The sequence below is a fragment of the Miscanthus floridulus genome, chromosome 3 (genome assembly GCF_019320115.1).
Source record: "Miscanthus floridulus cultivar M001 chromosome 3, ASM1932011v1, whole genome shotgun sequence".
NCBI lineage: Eukaryota > Viridiplantae > Streptophyta > Magnoliopsida > Poales > Poaceae > Miscanthus > Miscanthus floridulus.
Window position 1 is genome coordinate 122,146,682 of NC_089582.1, and position 21,391 is coordinate 122,168,072.

At 46.5% G+C, this 21,391-nt stretch overlaps 2 protein-coding genes and 1 long non-coding RNA gene across 4 annotated transcripts; 2 read left to right on the forward strand and 1 right to left on the reverse strand.

Annotated features, from left to right (window-relative positions):
• The first annotated feature begins 238 nt into the window (after positions 1 to 238).
• LOC136542270 (early nodulin-like protein 19) lies at positions 239 to 1,381 on the forward strand. The gene is made up of 2 exons (XM_066534620.1): positions 239 to 803; positions 947 to 1,381. Exons 1-2 carry the CDS (start codon positions 479 to 481, stop codon positions 1,297 to 1,299), a joined length of 678 nt encoding a protein of 225 aa, XP_066390717.1. The 5' UTR covers positions 239 to 478; the 3' UTR covers positions 1,300 to 1,381.
• Positions 1,382 to 1,514: 133 nt separating this feature from the next.
• Positions 1,515 to 7,185, reverse strand: LOC136542268 (probable protein phosphatase 2C 70). Of its 2 annotated transcripts, none has more exons than XM_066534619.1 (12): positions 6,988 to 7,185; positions 6,628 to 6,779; positions 6,097 to 6,160; positions 4,993 to 5,101; positions 4,743 to 4,896; positions 4,039 to 4,164; positions 3,823 to 3,946; positions 3,672 to 3,748; positions 3,535 to 3,587; positions 2,130 to 2,184; positions 1,874 to 2,052; positions 1,515 to 1,792 (listed from the first exon to the last, which is right to left on the reverse strand). In XM_066534619.1, the coding sequence occupies exons 2-12, from the start codon at positions 6,742 to 6,744 to the stop codon at positions 1,786 to 1,788; spliced, it is 1,065 nt and encodes a 354-aa protein (XP_066390716.1). In that variant the 5' UTR covers positions 6,745 to 6,779; positions 6,988 to 7,185; the 3' UTR covers positions 1,515 to 1,785. The 2 variants fall into 2 exon arrangements, with proteins under 2 accessions (XP_066390716.1, XP_066390715.1); XM_066534618.1 differs by having other exon boundaries at positions 1,515 to 1,765; positions 6,988 to 7,182.
• Positions 7,186 to 19,225: 12,040 nt separating this feature from the next.
• On the forward strand, positions 19,226 to 20,654 carry LOC136546725 (uncharacterized). Its single transcript, XR_010781420.1, has 2 exons — positions 19,226 to 20,346; positions 20,428 to 20,654. It is a non-coding gene; the product is annotated as an uncharacterized lncRNA (long non-coding RNA).
• The last annotated feature ends 737 nt before the right edge of the window (positions 20,655 to 21,391 follow it).

Here is a 21,391-nt window from a genome sequence, read left to right on the forward strand (position 1 = left end):
ATGCTAAACTGGCCAACCATGGTATGGAGAAGAGTATCTGCGGAGTTGCTAGGCCCCGTTCGGCTTGCTAAAATTTGGTTGAAAATGGTTGAAAAACGCTATTTTGATTGAATTGTTGTGAGAGAAAAACATTATTTCGGCTAAAAAAAATAAGTCGAACAAGCCGGTTTGTGAGTGAGCCGAACGGGCCTTTCACGGGTTCGGCAGATGCCATGCTTGCTGCATAGTGCATTCCTCTTCGCGGCGATTTCCAGCTGCGACCTGTGACTGTGAGAGTGAATGGCGCACCGGCTCTGTCTCTGACTTCGCTGGGGCCTGGCCAGGGAGCCACAGCCTGTCATGGGCTCATGGCGCGTACAAGGGACTCCATTCCGGCCAAATCTGCTGAAATCCCGAATCCGTGGTATCCCAACAAAAAGTGGGTCACACACTCGGCAGCAAAACCATACTCCTCGTCTCCTCGAGCCTGACACTAGCGATGTTATTGGTGCTGCTGTGCTCGGCTCCTGTCTCCTCTTCCTTTCCACCGCCGGTCCGGCCACGCATAGCACTTCCACTAGCTCTCTCTGCCTGCTCTAGTCCTCTTTGCTCTTCTGCTCACACAACCACGGCCGTCTCCCTGTCGTGGAGCTCGCTCGCAGCCGCAATGTCGTGGCTCCTAGTCGTCGCGGTGCTTGCGGGCTTCGCGCTTGGTCCCTCCGCCGGCACGGACCACATCGTTGGCGCCAACCATGGGTGGAACCCCAACATCAACTACTCCCTCTGGTCCGGCAACCAGACCTTCTACGTCGGCGACCTCATCTGTAAGCCCCCTCAAACAAGCAGCTCTTCGCCCTGCTGGCTGCCTGTCCCCTGCCGCATTAGATCCATTCCATAGTGAGCAGAGCTCCTGAGCTCCATTTGGAGCCCTGAATGCTGCTAACGCCGCCGCAATGTTGCTGTGCAGCGTTCCGGTACCAGAAGGGGACGCACAACGTGTTCGAGGTGAACGAGACGGGGTACGACAACTGCACCATGGCCGGGGTCGCCGGCAACTGGACCTCCGGCAAGGACTTCATCCCGCTCCCCGAGGCCCGCCGCTATTACTTCATCTGCGGCAACGGCTTCTGCCTGCAAGGCATGAAGGTCGCCATCACCGTCCACCCGCTCCCGCACAACGCCACCTCCAAGGGCTCCAACAGCCGTGGGAGCACCGGCGCACAGGAAGAAGAGGCCGCCGCCGCGGCGCTTGGGACCAGGAGCGCCGCGTGGCTGGCGACGCTCGCAGTCGCCGCAGCTGCAGTGGTGGCTTTCCGCTAGGAGCTTTATTCCAAGCATTCTCTGATCATTCTTCTATTTTGTGTTCCCCTTTGTGTTTTGCTTTTGCCCCCATTTCATTTGTGTTTTAAACTTCTCTGCAAGCAAAGCTGCTTGTCATGAGTAATGCTAATCTAAGAATTTAGTACTAGATAGAGAACTACAGATTCAGACAATCTGATGCCACCGCCAAGCAATTTTGAGAAGCTAAGCTATCCTTCTGACAACTCATCAATGCATTTCACAAAACCCAGTTTAAGAACCAACATGCCATGTATTACAGGTTGCGACGGCTCTGAACACTAGAAAGAAGGAAGGAACAAACCCTATAAGAGATTGTCGAATAGAAACCCTTTTCTTATATACACCACTCACTATCCTTGTTGTCTATTATCCACCGGTTAGAGCTCCACAGCACGGTGTGCCACTTAACGCCTACTTCGGGGGGTAGTCTGGGCCATCGAGCTCGCTGTTCACAAAGGCAAGGGCTCAAATTCTGAAAGAGGAACTTGGTATTTTACAACGCTGAGATTTCAAACACTGATAGTGTAGTAGCTTCAGTCCAAGGAAAGCTTACTTGGGCCGCATCTCTTCTGCAGTGGCGGCAGACTGCTCGGTGCTAGAAGTAGCGACAGCTGAAGCTGGTTTCTTGAACTGAACCACGATAACGGTCATGTTATCACATCCCTCGCCACCAGATGTAGGTGCCACACAGTGGTTGAGCAACTTCTCACACACGCTGGATAGCTTATCCTCCTGTTAAGTTATTAGGGCGGATGAGTGAACGGATTTGAAGGATAAAAGTATCAAACACAGCAATGTGCTCCACTTACAGTCTTTAGCTGTTTATGTACAAAATCAACTACTTCTTGACTTGACATGCAATCCCTGTAATATAAAAAATTGGTCAATAACAATAATATAATAAGCAGAGTAGACAGCACAAATGAAGTTCACCAATTAAATCTAAAATCAAAATGCTGATGCCAAAATTATCTCTGGCAGCATGGATACTTGTAGCGAAATTATCAGTTTTCCAACCAAAAGACAAGGGATCTGCTTGGGCGCGTTCGGCTGAACTACACAGCTGCTGCTGCGGCGGGCTGTGGCTGCAAACAGTCTCAGCAGGGAAGTGTACCACAGCATGCCTTATGCACACAAACTGCAGAGGGGGGGGGGGGGGGGGGGGGGGGTCCAATATTTCCCAGATTGCAGCTTTATTTGACATGCGCTTTGTGTCGATCTAGCTAGCTAGCTAATGTAGGCAAAATAAATAAGCATTCCACAATTAGAATTTCATTAATTGTATACGATATGGATACAGCATACTTATATCCATCAACAGTCAGAAGTATGCTACAAATTGGCAGTTACATATCAGCAACTGCAAACCCTGGTGTGCGAGCTATTTCCAAGAGATTAGCACAAATCCAAATTAGATACGTGGCATCACAAAGACAGATTAGATACACAAGCTGTTTACTTATTTGATACAGTATCTGTATGACAACTGGCAGTGTTCTATTTTACTTAGTTACATATCAGCAACTGGTGCAAACCCTGTTTTGCGCAGTTACTCCCTCCGCCCTGAAATAGGGGATTTGAGTTGTCCTTACTTTGACCAAGTTTATATAGTAAACACTTCTCTGGTAACTTAAGATGACTCGGGACAAACTTAAGATGGGTGGCATCACAAATACAGATTAAATACACACATGCTGTTACTTATTTGAAACAGTATCTGTATAACAAGTTACTGTGTTCTATTTACTTAAGGTTCACAGCTGCTAATGCACTAGGCTTCGCTTCTGTCTAAATTCCAAAACTCAGGGGATCGGTTGAGGGGATCGGTTGAGCTGAATAACATTTTCAAGGTAATAGGTTCATGGTCAATAAGATGTTTTTGCCCAAAGAACATTATTGTGTAGTTAATAATGGTGTATTCAGGGTTTTCTACGATCTATTGAATGGTAAACGTCCTAGGAATTGTTCCTGTAGCACTCCATACACAGCCATGGCAAAAGAGTGACTTCATTATCTTTTCCCCAGAGTTATAATACATGAAAACTGAGGAAGCCAATTGTGGCATCCTCTCTTCAAGGAGTCTGTCCCTCAAGCATATAGTTTGTTTATTCTAGTATGACGCAAAAAAAAAAAAATGAATGCAAACGTATACGAGTAGAAGAAAACAATTGAGTTATAACAAAGTTACATTCAGTAGAGAAATACAAATCGTACCAAATTCCATCACAAGCTAAAACAATGAATTCATCATCCTCCGAGAGCTGGACCTGATCAGAAGCCAAAGCAACCCTTAGTTTTGTTCAAGATTTCAAGAAAAAAAATATTGATAGAAAGGGACCACCAAAACCCACTATTTTCAATTCGGGTTCAGCTGTCACAATCTGCCTCTCGGCCGGCAGAAGTTCATTTTGCTTCAGTTCCATGTCACCTAGAGGAAAATAAATAAATAAATAAGGCTGTGTGTAACAACACAACAATTTCCGCCTGAAGAAGAGTAAATACCTATTGCCCTAGATAAGTTCAAACTTGCATTGACCCGCCCGGCAACAATAAATCCGCCAGCACCCAAAATCCTCTCTTTCTCTTCCTCAAGATCTGGTTTGTGATCTGTTGACAAATTGTAAGCCTGCACAACAGATGAGTAAGCAAAACATATTGTGGTATTATGATTTATGTTTAGCAATAGAACTAAAACCATGTTTAGAAAATCTAAAGTACCTGACCCTTCCGTGAGATAACACACCGGGAATCCCCAGCATTTGCAACAATTAGCTGATCATTTCTTATGACAGCCACACAAGCTGTGCTTCCAGATGTTGGTCCAGGAAAATTCGAATTTGGACCCTGATATAGTAATTTCGTTAAAATAGATACACTCTGGGTTTACTTGAATTTAACCCGAAAAAATGAAAGAAAGAAACAATGGTACACAAAAGTAATACTCATTACTAAAACAACATTTCCATTTAATTATACAAAAGGACTTTGGATAGGGTACATGGAAATAATGGTACAAAAATGTTGTACACTATAGTTGCCAGTTGTCACCACCAATGGCCTAAGCTCATTAGCAGGGCTTATCTCGTTCCTGGGTTGCCCCAGCTCATTAGATGTGTTCAGCACTATAGCCAGCTGACCAGGTGGGAACCATATCTACTGATGTCTAACCTAGACCTAAGATGCAAGAACCTTCAGTAATGATTCAATTCGTTTTACCTTTATAGTTCAAGGATATCTAATATATCTATTAGAAGAGAGTAAACTAGGAAGTGATAGCTCTAAGCGTAGAGAAAGCTTTATACCCATGAAATGTGTATTCTAAAAACTATTTCAGAGCCCCACTCCCAAAAAAAGGTAATGACTGGAATTTTCACGCACCAGAAAAGTAATGTTTCATGATGGAAAAGAGAACAGATGTTTACCTCCTCAGTATCCCAATCTTCCCCTATCTTATCTGAATCACCACCCTTGGGAGGCCATATTATGCCCTCTAGCATACCTGAGATCTTGTTTCCCTTATCTCCCAGCTCAGTTAGTTCTCTCCAACCCCTCTGCCCTTTCATCATCTCATCCATTCTGAAAGATCCAAATGTCATTAAGATTCAACCAACAAAAAAGTGTTTCAATTTTACAAAACTGACTTCATTCAATAACGAGAAGCAAGAAACTCACCTTAAGAAAGCTTTATGGACAGAAGCTGGCAAATCACCGGATGAATTTGCATCATTTATAAGCACTTGTTTATGCAAATGCCTCGCACAGAATTTCGATACGCCTTTTCCTGAAGTAAAAATGGGGTAGCATGTCATTCTACCAGAGAAGAACAATTACTCATATGAAGCATAGCTAGACAACAATTCCAAAAAAAAAAGGCACATGTGTCCATTGACAAGTGATATTTACAGTGCTTACTCAGCTAGAGCAACTCACTAGATATTTTGATTCATTACTGCCACACTAGGAGCTTAGTATTTTTTTGGACAACTATATTTCAGAATAACACTCAAATCAATGCTAGTTGTTAACCAATCCATTTGATATTATTCAAACAGTTAATATTGCCCATTAGCATTTTGCAATATTAAATATTGAATAAAATCATCGGTTGCTCAGTGCTCACCAATGAACTTCATTGGCAATACAAGTTTCTTCTGTCAGGGACCAATGCTTTGACAAAGAGGTAAGATGCTAGGTGAGCAGAAACACTAGCACACAATCACCAATCAGGCAGGCTAGGCAGCAACTAAGAAGCATCTAGGCAGGCAATTTCAGAAACAGCATGTGTGCAATAGTCCCCTCCCCTCATTAATTTTCATTACATGTCTCAACGAACCAAATGGAGCATTCCTTTGTGAGACTTCAAACAAGACAAATGACTATCTTATAGTAAGTGCTTCCAAGAAGCATGCACATAACACTTCTCCGCCAGGCATTGATGCCTACATTCATTACTGGTTGATTACATATGCACTGTTGCTATGACATAAGCACACGCAAAAGAAGATCAGCACACCTCATGGCCCACAGTAATGTTGTTGTAGTATCTTACCACCCATGCATCTAACACATGGAAGCAATACTTAATTTAGCACCTTCAATCATACATAGATTTTAAGCATCAATATCTAACTATTAATCAGATCAGGTGAGAGAACATAGATGATGTGAATCCAACAAACACACTCCTCGGTAAGCTCAAAACAATGTAGATTCACCCAATGGTCAGTACAGATTAACACAATATCATAACCTGAATAGGAAACAATCACGACTTACCACCATGGCCATCATAAACACCAAAAAAGGATGTGCAGTCATCAAGGTCTGGCAACGCAGCATGCTGCAACACAATGCACAAGAGATCAGTTTTTAAAGCAGACTAGACATGCTAATGATCCATTCAAAGTGATGTAAACAAGCTGGCGTGTGCCAGCTTTCGTCATAAATCATCTGAGAATCAATCCATCAGAACTAGCAGTGAGCTCCCAATGCCAATGGGACAGACCGCTCGAGCTTTTTGCTTATAATAGGGAGGGACACCATTGGTCGATCAAATCACGACATGGTTTATTCTACGTTGATCATAGGAGACAACAAATTGGCCACTTGGTTCATCATGCAAATCTACACATAATAACAGGATCGCGCCTCAGACACTACGCAGCCGCAAATTCGCACAGGCACAGACGCATCTCGCCCCCAAATCACCCCCAACGCAATCGTGCCAGCATGGAACGGAACAGCAATCGCGGAGGCAATCCCATTCCAACCCAATCGGAAGCCGCGAGGGAAGCGGAAGCAACTCACCGCGTCCTCCATGGTGGTCCGCCACCCCTGCATGGAGGAGAGGCCGAACCGGAGGCGTCTGTTCTCTCCATCGGCGGAGAGCTTGTCCGTCTTGGGCGTGCTGAGGTACACCCCCATCTGCTCCTCCCGCCCGCCCGGCCCGGGCAGCAACCCTGCACCGCAGCAAAATCACACGGTCCCGTCGTCAGCGTGCGCACAAACCCAACACCCATTTCCACGGCAACGCCGCGAGATTGATCCGCGGACCCTCCGAACCGAACCGCCCGGATTGCCACTTCGCGTGGGGAGAACCCGGCGCGGCGTGGCAGCGATTCGGAGGGGAGAGGGGCGCGATTGGGGGAGGAGGTGGCAGCGACTTACTAGGGTGACGAGGAAGACGAAGCGTCGGCGGTGGCGCGACCGCGGGGCGACGAAAGAGACGGTCGAGGTGGGGTGGGTCGCGTATTTGTAAGCGGTGGGGGGCGCCGGAGTGGGGGAGATGCGGTTGGGTCTGCGGTGGGGGCGGCCGCCCGCGGAGAGAGAGAGAGAGAGAGAGAGAGAGGCGGAACGGGGTCGGGGTGTGGGAGATACGGGGAAGATTGCGTATCTAGTTTTTCTATTCACCGCCAGCTCCCAACTTATCTCCCTGCTCCCTCCCTCCTTCCTCCCGTAGTCCCGTCCCACACTAGCATTCCTCCACCAAAGGCCATGGCCATATGGGCCGATGATCTCTCAACCTCCTGGTCATATTTCCAGAATCCAGAGGACGATTTTGAGATGCATGACAGCATGAGAGCTTTTGCTTGCATGATGTACCCTTTTCTTTTATTCATAGTCGTATGCGTGAATTTTCTTTCCAGATATGAGTATATCACTCAATTTCCGACGATCCCATTATTATCCCTTGATTGTTCATCAGTTTAGGGCCTTTTTGGAACGCGGGATTTTTTTCTATTCCTGCGTTTTTTCTTGTGAAATTGAACTGATTTCTGTGAAATTCTTGTGTAATTCCTGTGAAATTCCTGCGTTCCAAACAATCCCTTAGTGCTCTTGCGACTGCGTGTGTTTCCTTCGGCTAGCGACTAGTACCGTCCATTTCATTGGCATTGTTTCAAATTTCACTGCCTCAGTTTTCTAACCCTCGCGCCACCACGTAAATGTAATGCAATGTGTTGTTGCTTAGCTAGTTAGGCTTTTTAGTGGAACTTTATCCATACGGGTGATGCTTATGTTTTTTCTATTTTATTTCACAAATTGATGTTTTTTCTATTTTATTTCACAAATTGATGATTACATGTACCACGAGTACCCTCGTTACCTCGATAAGACGACCATAGTCACAGCGAGTCCATCCCATCACTCAGCACGACTAAGGACTTGGACGTGTTTGGTTCCTTGATAGATCAAAGCAATAGAACTTGGGCCATTAGATCCACCTACCAGCCAGGACGTGCTTGACTGGCGTTCGGCTGTGAACCGTCTAAGTGGACACCCGACCCTGATAGAGTTGGGGACACCCGAATTAGGGGGTGGCTCCTCTAGGGCTTACACAAAGAGAACCCACGTGGACTTAGCTAAGATTTCTTCGATCAAAAGGGTTAAAACCCATCGTAGAATACTATCCTCCAGACACAATGTGCACAGACGCAAACATGGGGCCATGCACATCATGAGCAAGGCGCAGCACGCTCGGAACATTTGTGCCCGTATGTCGTAAGGGAAATAGACATGCCTTACATGCCACTATGAGGACACTGCCTCCACGACCCAATGACGGTTGCTAGCCATGTCGAGACAATCGATGCATGTTCTCCACCCAATTACAAGACACTACAATACGCTACAGGGATGTAACCGATGACGATGCTAGCGACCGGGGCCCTACCAAGACTTGCGGGTATGTAGAGCCCCATCTTTCTTTTTTTAACCGGTCTCCCACGTCTTTGTACGAGGAGACATGATTCTCTCTTGCGCAACGAGACACCGTACACTTTCACACTCCTCGTTTGTAATGCCTACCACAGACTACGAGCATTTTACCACGAACTTCGAGCGTTTTAGCTCAGGAACACAAATTTGCACACAAAACTGGACATAGGCGGTCGCCTGAACCAGAATGATCCCCGAGTACTCGAGTGCTAAGCCACCAAACAAAATAGATAAGAGACAAATTTATTAGCTAATGCTACGGAACGTCAATCGAGTAACAGGCGACATAACTGTTGGCATTTCTTAGCGCAATCACCAAATATGGAAATGAAATCCATTTCTGATAACGACACTAAAAAAGCATGTTGGTATTTCTTAGCACCATCACAAAGATTTGGATAAATCTTAGTATCACTGCCAAGGAACATCAACACGATAGTTCTTAACGATTACAGAAAATATCCGCAAGCGCACAGATTTATCGTTGTAGCATTTCACCCGAAAGTATTCAGGGTATCGTTATTTATATTTTTCCAAATGAAGGCAAGGTGTAAGAGTCTAGCATAGATATGAACAAGATTACATACTTGCATAGTAAATCAATAGTCTATGACAGGGGTAAAAATAGTATTTCAAGGATAGTGAACACACATCTAGGCTAACCTCAAGAATAAAAGAAAAACAAAGAATAAAAAAATATTCTTAGGTGGAGCAGGCACGTTCTAATATAGTCGTGCAAAGAACAGTTAATTATCATACAAATTATATGGTTAGAGCTAGACCTAAATGTAAGATGGATGGGGAGATCTTCGGGCACTGGTCTGCCATCAAGCCAGGGAGACTTTAAGACTCCTACACAATACCCGAACATGGGGGATTACAAAGGACGGACAGGGTTGTCACCACCTACCGCCTACCCCTCAACCGGAGAGTACAGTCATATCCGAATGTTCTCGTGCACCCGGGCACTGCGCCCGTGTAAAAAAAAAAAACTATCCATATCCCCTCAGGACTCCGACCCTACAGATCGACAAGCATATGACATGAGAAAACCCAAAGAAACGACGAACCATCATCTTAACATAGCTCTACCTCTACTCATATAAGTTATATGAATGATTAAACATAAAGTTCTCCCTCTGTCTCACAAAGCTGAACGTTATAGGATTCATCACGTAGATCAATGCTCTGAGTTTAAAAGTCCTGTGTACCCCTATGCGAATAGGTGGCGTTTGGTTGCATGTATCAAAACGTACATGAACTGGAACATCCTGGATGACCGCATGGGGCCCACCCGTCCCAATGTTTGGTTGCTGAACTGCACAGATCTATCCAGAACCGAACTGTTCAGATGCATTGAATATTCTCCACAGATGCTATACAACCCCGTGCGCAGAGAAACATCGACCGACACCGTCCAGGCGGAACGAATCGCGCTCGCTCACATCTCGCTTCCCTCCGGGTCCCTTCCTCGGTGACTCGCTTGCCTCCCTCCCGGTCCGACAGTTCCGTCATGGCACTTGGAAAGGCTGTTTGATTGGGTCATCAGTTTCACCCTGCTGCTCCCTGTCAATGTTGTCGTATATATATATAATGTTTGTATTTTAGTCCGGTTCGGTTTGCTGAATCTTAACTGAAACTAGCTGAAAAACACTATTCTGATTGAATTGCTGTGAAAAAAAAATATTGTTTCGGCTGAAAAAATAAGCCGAACAAATCGAATATAGGGTAAGCCGAACGGAGCTTTCGTGGACATTGAAGATGGAGGATAGGCAGCTTAGACGGAAAAAAAAAATACTCATCAATGCTGCTATATAAGCTGCTTGTACTATGGAGTATGATGGTTTTCTTTATTCGGTCCAGCGTAATGTGATTGTAATATGAACCTTTTGAATATAATGTAGATCAGTTGTGACTTTGTCTTGCTTAATTGCATTATATTATTATCATAATAGTAAAATTTATGCAAACGTGTCTTTCCAATGTAAAATTCTTGGACTAACTCGTACAATTCGATACAACCATCCAAACAAAATCATATTTCCTCCTATACAAGTAACCAAACAATTAACCTGTACCATCTCATACAGATTCATCTCATCCATGCTCCATGTATCTAAAATGATCCATCCCAAGCACGCACACCCGCACCGCCGTTGCCACGCCCTGGCACGCGACTCACGCATGCACGCACACGCCACGCCCGGCGGGCCTATCTGCTCTGCCACCACCGTCGTCGTCGTGGGCCCGCTGCCCTGGCCAGTCCACCGCTGCTCGCTTTGTCGTGTCGCTGCCTGCGTTGCGTCGCGTCACCGCGCTGCTGCTAGCGACGGCCATGAGTGCTGAGTCGTCCATATGCGCTCGCACTGCTTGCGTTGCATCCGCCTGAGTCGCTCTGTCACCGCCGTCACGTCCGCCTGAGCCATTCTGCCGCCTCGTGCTCGCCTGCGTAGGACCGTGCGCATGTGGCTGCACTTGGCCTGTTGCGGCCGGCACATGGCCCTGCCCATACCGTCGCCTTGCCGCGCGTGGGCTTGCCCCGCCTGCCCATTGCCATCACATCCGCGCTCGATGCGACACTACGCTGCTGCCCCTCCCCAGACCGGCGCCAGCCACTGCGGCGCACGGGGCCGAGCTGTCGTCGGCTTGCGATTTATGGCCATGCGGCCAACCATTCTTGAGCACGTTTCGCTATCCCCCATCGCCTTGTAGCACGTGGGCGCTTGTACTACAAGTTGACAGTCGCGTCCCGCCACGACAGCGATGAGCCAAACCATGCCAACTCTTCTCTTGTTCCTCTGTCACCATGGTCGTCGGACCCACGCCTTAAATTCGGCTTGGTGGAGTCACCTCGTTCCAATTAACTCTATCCACAGCTTCACGGTGTAGTCAGCCAGCCACCCGACCCCATCGTGCAGTGATCCTTGCTGTGCCATGCTTCAATTTGGAGCTTTCTTCCCGCCGGGTCGTTAAGACCGTCTCGGCACGCGTCGCCGGTAAGGCCCCCACTCCAGAGCTACCCATGTTCGTTCTGTTGCACCGCCAGCTTCGCCTTCACCTACACATCACCCGACACACCCTTGCCAAGTGGCTACCACCCTCTAGACGCCCCTGACGTGGTCTTGCCACCGCGGTGCACCACCGCACCGTCCGTGCGCACGCGGCCAGCTTGGCTCGGACCACCTCTGGTCGAACCACCACCTCGTCTGGGTCCGTGGTGAGTACCTTGAGCTCATGCGCTACCCCTACTGCTCCGGCGTCGTTGTGGCTAACCAGAACGACATCGTTTTGCTGCAGGTTCTCCGCCGCCGTGGTCTAGCTTTACTACGGCGTCCCAGCTCGTGCTTTCATCGCCCAGTGCTTCGCGTTCACGTCTAGGCAGGTATCGATTCCTTAGATAGGGCGGGAGGGTCCCGGGTGCGGCGGGGGCCGTCGGTGCCACTGGCCGCCACGCCGGCGTGCGTAGCCAAGTCAAGGACCTCCCCAATGTGAAGATAGGTTGTTGCAGGGGCCATTTGCATAATCGTAGACTGAAGGAATTGTGCGCTTAGGGCTCACGCTATTAGTGGGTAGTCCGAGGGTGTTTTCGCATGATGACCGGCACGCGCGGGCCTCCCCGTCGTGGGTCATCGTCGCGCGGCTAGGCCGCGTCCACGTGGGCCGCACTGGTGGGTCACGTGCATGCGCGCGCGATGCACGGGAGTGGGCCACGCTGCTTGCTTGTGGGCCACGCGGTGGATTTAGTTTTCCTTTTTCCAGTGAATTAATAGATGTTTATTCAATTCAGTTTTGAGCTAATCTTTGTAAAATTATAGTAAATTATGTAGGTGTCCAAAAATAGTAAAACAAAATTTGTTAGGTTCACAAAAATGTTATCTATATGTTGGTATAGTTAGTTTACAGTTAGCTACGGTAATGATAGATTCATAAATTCACTTTAGAAAACTTAGTATTATTTAGCTTAATATTTGTAGGAATTTTTGTGACAAATTGGTGATAACTTTAGCCATGAATTTTTTACAGTAGGCTCATTAGATTATTATGTGCTCACTATAATTTTTGTAGCCCTAGAGTAGGTTGATAAATAAAATAGTTAGTACTCCTTGTTTTATCGTATATAGGGTAAATCGATATTAAGAATAGGGATTCCTTTAGTTGCTAAGTTAATACATGAAATGTTTCATACCTGTTTAGGGGGAATGATAGGTAACGTAGCGTCTTAGTCAGTAGAGCTAGTTTAGTAGCTTGACAGGTGTATTCGTATTTTAAGAGTTGCTGTTGCCGTATTACTAAGTGTTGCATCATCATTTCATGCATGTAGATAACGAGTTGGTAGAGTTCGTGCCTGCGGACGAATAGGACTACGAGGAGATTATTGAGGAGTACGATGAGGATATCTCGTACAGGAGGGAGCCTCGGAGCCGTTCGTTGCTGACTTTGTTGACACGCTGTCTGCTCAAGGCAAGCCCCGATGCATAGCCCTTATTTTGAATGATCACTGTATATATATGATGTGCATTTACGTTACATGCACTTTATGGAAACTACATGCATAAATATATCTACCTATGAGTCCTACCAGTATAGGTCGAGTAGCTGCTATGCTCAGAATTTTGGTAGCGTGAGTAACCTATCGTTACTCATAATATGTGATTATCATCACTTATGATAAACTGGTAGAAAGTTAAAATGGAGATCGGACGGGGATATGGTTTGAGTATTGGTGGGTGTAAGAGGTTGTGTCCCACGGCCAATGGAGCATAGCTTAGTTACACTTTTTTCTGTCTGTGTCGGTTAAGGACCGGCCGTTGCAATGGACGTTAGGCAAGTCACAGATTTATTATCCTAAGCACATACTTAGGTATGGGCGCATGGAAGACTTGTTGCTCTCTTATCGTGGGTTCTGACTTTTTTTCAGACCGACCGATTGGAGATGGGGATGGTGGAAGTCTAAGCACCGCACTGAGTCTAGGACTTAGGAGCGGGGGCTTGGAGTCTAAGTTTGAATGGGGACCTAGACCCCGTGACAGGAGAGTGATGGGTTGGCCCTGCTTGTGCCTGGGGTACAAGTGGGGCGTGTGTTTTCGGGGTACCCAGCTGGGCACATTGATTCACGAATCGTCGGGCAATCCGGTATGGCTTGTCTAAACTCTAGCACCGTAGTAAGAACTGAAAGATGAAAGGTGAAGAAATAGAACTGTTGTGCAACTCTTGCTTGAAAGTAGACAGGTGCTTACATAGAATGGCTAGTTAATGAATTAATCATGACTGCTAAAAATAACATAAATGAGGATTCACTATTAGTATTGTTTTCTGCAAAAAGGAAAACCAATAAACCATAAAGCTTATCATATTCCTTGGAGTCGGGAAATTATTCGCATTAGTCGGATAAGTCTTGCGAGTACATTGTGTACTCAGGGTTTATTTACCCCTATTGCAGATACTACTTGAGGAGTAGCCGTTGTGTGAAGAATTCTTCTGGTGGACACAGACAGATCCTTGCTTATTATTGATAGATGTTATTTGAGTTTTTATTTTCATTCCGCTGTTTAATATTCTGCACTCTGAATTTAGTACTGTAATAATATATTTTGAAGAACTCTGGATGTATGAAATGTACTAAGTATTGTAACTCGTTTTCATTATTGAATCCTTAGGGAAAATGTGGATCATTCGGACTCTTCTTTGGGGTGTGCTCGACGGAACCCGTCCGATGTAGCTCGCTCTCGGGGCGCTTAGTGTCAGTGGAAGACAAGCGCCTCTATAAGTGCGTTATTTCAGACGGTTCTGCCATAGGATTGGCCCAGGAGACGGGGGGCGCACCCTGGCCGGCCCCGCTGGCCACCGCCTTGCTCCAATGGGCTGCTGGCCGGGCCTGGGTTGCTTCCTCGATGGTGCTCGGCCCGGTTTTGACGTGTAGGTGGGCTTTTGCTTGGCTCCTTTGCGCTTTTCTGCTTTACGCTTTCCTGTGTTGCGCCTTTTGATCATATTCCCATGTATTTTATGTGTATGTCCTGCAAAACACTGAGTATCTAATACATGTGGAAATATGTCAATAGTAAATGCATGTGTCAAAAGTTTATTTATTTTTCCTGTTTTGAATATTATTTGGCGGTTGGATATGGTCATTAAGGACCGCCAACAATAACCCTTAGTCGAAAAAATATATCATTTAGAGGTTACTTATTAACTAGTGGTTGCATATAAATGTTAAGACCAAAAGCATGAGCAAGAGAAACTTTTACTGGCATGAAAGAAACAGTTTGTGGATGGTAGAAGCCGGAGCAAAAGAGAATTAGTAAGTAGATTGCTATGCGCACATGAGCGGTCTCTTAGGTCACCTCATACAAAGATACATAGATGTTTTTTTTGAAGGAATAAAGCTACATAGATATTTTTAATGATGTGGATGAGAGAGATAAAAGTGCGAGAGATTGTTGTTCAAAATAGCCACCTCATAAGCTAAAATTCAGAACTATACAATAGATTTTGCGCCATCATTTGTATGAGTTGTTTTTGCTATACAACTCGTAACATATTGCTTTTTATGTAATGCATATAAATTAAAAAAAGTATGAATTACAATTCATTATACATAATGTCTAATAATGATTGAAGATTACATGATGCTACATAAAATCGTCTATAAGACAATACTACCAGAATATACTTGCTATTAGGCAACACCTAAAAGGTGGATTTCTTCACATCGGTGTGTTGGATATTTTCCCCCAATCAAATGTCCAGATAAAAAGAAGCAATAACAGAGTTAGAAGAACTTTTGTGCTATACTCTGTGGATTGGATCCCATGAAATTTCCGAGGAATTTATGTGTTCCAAGCTTTCAGGCATTGTTTAAATCCAGGTGTAGGGTGTCATATCGGGTGTTACATGGAGGAGTCGCATGGGGTGTTTGGATACTAATAAAAAAAACAAATTACAGAATCCGTCAGTAAACCACGAGACGAATTTAGTAAGCCTAATTAATCCATCATCAGCACATGTGTGTACTGTAGCACCATATTATCAAATCATAGACTACTTAGGCTTAAAAGATTTGTTTCGCAAAGTAGTTGTAATCTGTGTAATTAGTTATTTTTTTTCTATATTTAATACTCCACGCAGTTGTTCAATATTCAATGAAATAGGGTGTAATTTTTTGAGAGAGCAATTAAACAAGGCCTCAATTGACGTCGCAAAAGGGTAGGAGTACTCGACGAGTCAGAAGGAATATCGCTACGATTCCAGCGATCATGGTGTCAGACGTTCAGTAGGAAACCTTGAAACCATTGAAACCACATGGAAAAAGATCTCGTGCCCTCGGATCCGTGGCGGTACCGCTGCGTTATCGTGCAAATCTGGACCGCCGTGAGGTCGCGGAAATTTGGGCCGCAAGATAAACCCACAGACCACAGACCAGAGACCACAGACCACAGGACAGGGGTTAGCGCAGCTGTAAACCGTCGCCGTCAGACTTTTACGCCCCCAGGTGGCCGGAGCTCCGACCACCACATGCCGCATGCCATGGCAGAGATTTTTCTTCCCTCCAGGCGGCATTGGCGTCTGGCAAGGCCTCCCTCGCCGGCCGATGACTGAAAAGGAGGCGCTCCTTCAGTGCACTGCGCTGCACAGCGAGACGGGGATCAACGGCAGTGACCGAACGAGTCCCTTTCGATCGCGACGCCTTTTTCTGAGGCCACAGGTCTGTCTATTATTCCATCTGCAGCAGCCAGCAGGCCCTTTCTTTTTTCGGAGACGGAGAGGGAGAGCGGAGTGGGCTAGGCGTACGCAGTTGGCGGACAGACAGCGCGATCAGGCGATGAACACCTCCCACTGGCGCAGTGATGACGGCAACAAAGCCGACGACATCCGGTGTACTTAACCCGCTTTAAAGATGGGGGGTGCAAAGGTGTACTGTTAAGGATGGGAGCACGTCAGCTAATCTCCAACAGTATTATACTAGTATATATACACATACGTGTTGAGCGACCAAATAAAGTTAGCTGGTGCACTCGTCGCATCAAACTCTATAAACAAAATCTGTTGCAGCATGTCATATGGCGCACCATGGGGTAGTCTGGGATTCAGATTCCATCAACGTCTTTTGGGGTGGGGTGCTCGCTGATGTTGCTGGTAGAGCAGTGGATTACTATACTAGTGTCTGTATCCTTCTCTAACTCCAACTTGGCCGCCATACAATACAAGCGAGTGCAAGAAACAATCTCTGACAACACCCGTCGGCAGCACCTCCGTCCCGTCCCGTTTCTTCCATCTCCGTCCAAATCTTGACGCGGCTCTCTGCTGAGCTCAGAATCCTGGGGACTTGTTGCCATGCCCGCCAACGGCATGTACAGTGTTTTTAAATAGTTTGAACACTTTTTCCAAAACTAATTATAAATATAATAAGGTCGGTTTTTTAAAAAAAAACTAACACTTTTGGCTACGTCTATTGTCCCGGCGCGGCCAAATGCCTGTGCCGCGCCATGCATGGTGGCGTGGCAGAGGGCTGACGTGGCGGCGACCGGAATCGCTGACCGCTGATGGGGCAGGGCCTGCCGCGCCACCGATCTTGGCACGGCACTGCCGCGCCCTGATCCATGGCGCGGCAGAGCCGAATAAATATCGCGAACGAACCCCCCGCCAGCACGCACCCCTGCCCGCCCGCCCGCCCGCCACCAGTCGCCCGCCCGCTCGTCGCCCGCCCGGCGCCAGTGCCCGCACGCAGCCACGCCCGCCCACGCCGCGCCCGGCCACTCCCGCCGCACAGCGCCCGTGCCGGCTGCGCCACGAACGCCGGCGCGTCAAGGCCGTCTGCTACTAAGGTACCTTCCTCTCAATTTTATGTTATTTTGATTATTATTATTGTTTTAGGATAATTAGTGATTTATGATAATTAGTAATATAGGATAGTTAGGGTTTTATGATTGTTATTGATTTATGATAGTTAGTGATTTAGGATAGTTAAGTTAGTGAATTTGTTTGTGATTTATGTAGGTAGTTTTTATGTTTGAGGTTAGGATTTTGGGTTTAGGGATTGATTACGTATTTATTGTTTAGTTTATAGTTAGTTATTTAGTTAGGGATTTTGGGTATAGATACTAGTTTACAAATGTCGGTACTTACTAGTGCGTGATACGTCGATTTTGATGACTTCATAAAGTTTCGTCAAATGCTTATATTCCTAGTGAAGTTGTTTGTTACTAGTGCGTGATATGTCTGTTAATTTTACTTTGAATATATACATGTGCTTTCATATTTCATAATAAGTAGTTCAAATTTTATAATGCTACATAATGTTAATTTGAATACTCTAACATTTTGTTTATCAATTTATAACAGGATGACCCCCCCATGCAGCACATGTTGTACTCCATTCTTGAGGTAGAGTACGACGACCAGCACCGAGCACACATCTTGAGTGACAACGACGCAGAGGTGGCCTTGTCTCCTTTGAGGCCCCGCACGCATACCAGGGCGCACCAGTGGGACGAGCGTTACGCGCCGTACATACGGCGTGCCGGCTTCCTCGAGCTTGTCCTTGTTGTCAACCACGGTCTTTCGCCCCTTGACCCAACACTGCTTACTGCAAGCTGTAGACAGGTGCGAGTGTATTCTTTGTACGTAAACTTTCTTGTAACAAATTTGAGGCAACTAACAGTCATTCTATTCTTATAAGAAGTGAAGGTCTGAGCCCCACACGTTCCACCTACCTTGTGGCGAGATGACCTTGACCATGTAGGACGTGAAGGCTATTTTTGGCCTTCGGTTGGGGGGACTTCCTGTGATAGGGATAGTTGACAACGATCACTGGAGAGAGCTGGTGGCTCAGTTTAATGTCTTTCTTCCACCGGACAACGAGGCTTCCAAGAAAAATAAATGAGTAATTCAAGCCTATTTAATACTTGCATTGCTTTCCTGCAGCCACCGGGTCTCATTTTCTTTGGTCAATTTTAGGAAAAGTTCTGGTGTTTCGTCGTCATGGATCACAGAGCACTTTGATTACTTAGACCCATAGGCTGAGGAGGCTCTGATCGACAGGTTCACTCGAGTGTGGCTCTAGCACTTTCTTGGTGCTTTCCTCTTCCCAGACACCTCGGGCAACACTATCAGCTGGATCTTCCTTGACATACTACGCCAGCCGTGGGAGAACATAACGGCGTACAGCTGGAGCAACGCAGTCCTGGCATGGATGTATCGACAGCTATGCGTTGCCTGCCGTTGCACCTCAGGATATACGAACCTTAGGGGTTGCTCCTACCTACTCCAGGTTTGGTATTGGAAACGATGACCCATTGGGAGGCCCCTTAATAATGGTTTACCGGTAAGTACTTCGGTTCACTATATTCTTCGAGGCAGTTACATATAATAAGATTATTAATGGCTAATTCATTATCGTGTTCAATGCAGCGACGGAACGGGCAGGATACACTTCCTACAGCTCTATATATCTAGACGGAAGCAGAGTTAGTTAGAGGGAATGCGAGGCACAAGTAAAGGGAGTACACGGACGGTCTCGATGTCTTGACATAGCACCAGGTTACACTCTCTTTATTATCATACATGTGTCTTGTTCGATGTATACTATATTACAACCTAACTCAATTACGAAATTTCAGGTGTATTGGTGTCCTTGGGATGCTCCGGAGCTCCAGTACTATCTCAGTCCTATCACTAGGGACGAGTTAGACGAGTATCGCTGCGACGTCCCTCTTATTTTCTTCCATATGGCCGAGATTCACTTGTCCATTAGGGTCTGCATACAGTTTGGAAGAATGACAGGCTGTCCACCATCGCTTTACTCCACCAACCAAGCATTACATGGGTATGTTATCGATTAATAACAAAGCTACAATTTAGAGGTGTGTGGTACAACTAACATCGTTTTGTTGCAGGTATGACCGTAGGAAGAGGTACAAGACCAAGGATTGGCGCGTGACAAACAACGCACACATCCATTTGTGGCAGAACAGGGTATGACATCCGGTCCATGCAGGTCCTCCACACGACTAGCACACCTTCGACGAGTACCTGCAGTGGCTTCACAGGTCTACGAGGACACATATCAAGCCCCCGTACACTGAGGAGGCGATTGACAAGAACTTGGAGGAAGATGTCATCGAAGATGTGTACGACGTTAGCACTAGAGAGGACACACAGCTACAGAGAGCCCCGCTTCAAAGATACATGGTAAGATACTTGAATGGTACAATTTGTTATCCTTTTGGTATTAAGTATGTGTACTAAAACTGTCCAACCGCGTTTCTGTACCTAGGCGACACAATTGTCAAGGTTGTCCAACGAAGCAGCGTTTCAGCTTCACGAGTCTAGAGGGCAGGGGCCAGGCGTTCTCGCGGCTTTTGTAGAGGTAAACATAAACTTGTCCGTTCCAAAAATATTTGTTCAGTGTATATGCGTTTGGGAAATGCACTAAATTTAACGTTTTTTATGCAGAAGGTGAAGAAGAGCTGCAGGAAGCTATTTCAGAAGCTGAGCTGCATGGACACTCCTTATGAGGAACCGCCACTCCTGACGCGGTCGGGTGGCACGTCTTCAGCCTCTTTGAGGACACCAGCCGGCTCTTTTCAGCAGATGACAGGAGCTACTTCCGCGGTGCGTACACCACCACATCATAGCGCTGGGAAGGACCCTGCAACCGAGGACGACGAGGATGATGATGACGACGATGATGACCCCCCCGGCTTCCGCAGACAGCACGACCAGTAGGACGATTGGACGCAGGATGAGATCGGCATGTCTCAGCTAGATGTTGCCCCGCTTGGTACCCAAAGAGTCTCACAGGTACTAACAAAGGTAGTTTCTTTAAATACGTATGCTCCATGAACTAACGATCATAAAGAATTATAAGTAATCGTGCGCATCATATACTTACAGGGTACGAGTCGTACGCACCGTCGACGCGACCATACCGATGTTGGCTACACTCCCAATGTGTTGTCAACAAATCCGAAGAGACAGAGGCGTCCGAGGGATCCTTACACTCCTGGGTCTTAGTTTGTTAGGTCGAACTATTATTGGCGTCCAAAACTTGCAGGCTAAGTTGGTTATGCTATGTCGAACTTATGTCAAACCAATAAAAATATTATGTCACAGCTTGTGAACTTACGTACGGACTTCATTTATTTGCTTCATATTCGTTTCTATGCGTCGCGGTAGCACTGCGGTCATGATTAGCTTTCCTAGCGTCCCAAGATACTACACAACAGATGAGCACCGAATAACAATTGAGGATCGCAGCTTTATAGTTGCATTTCTATCTATTCTATGGAGCAGAAAAGATAGACAGGGAGGAGGAGGCCAGAAATCGAAAGCATCTGATGAACTTCCACGATAAGTGCGCACGTATATATCCTATATTCCTATGAGTTGTTAAGGAGCAACACCACTAGTCCACGAGTGCTTGTGATCGATTGATTCACCTATAATTAATGTGAGAGACGTGAGGGGAACCGAAGACCAGTCATTACGGTGGTTAATATGGACGGCCGTTGAAAGGGAAAACACATGAAACATACATTTGAAACGCGTGAAACATCCGGTTGCAAAAGACTCATCAACACGGAGCACGACGCCGGCGCAGAGTTCAATGCCATGGAGTGACGGGGTGGTCGCCGGTGCGAAGTTCATTGACAGCTCAGGCCTCGGTAGTGGCCGCAATAGGTGGATGGGCGCGTGGCCGCGGCGAGTGGCACAGTTCCAAGCACGAGGCACAGTGGAGGCGGTAAACCGTCTAGGTACCGCCGCGCCATGCGCCGTGGCGCGGCACTGTCGCGTTGCGACAGGCCCTGCCCCGTCAGCGATTAGCGATTTCGGTCGTCGCCACGTTAGCCCTCTGCCG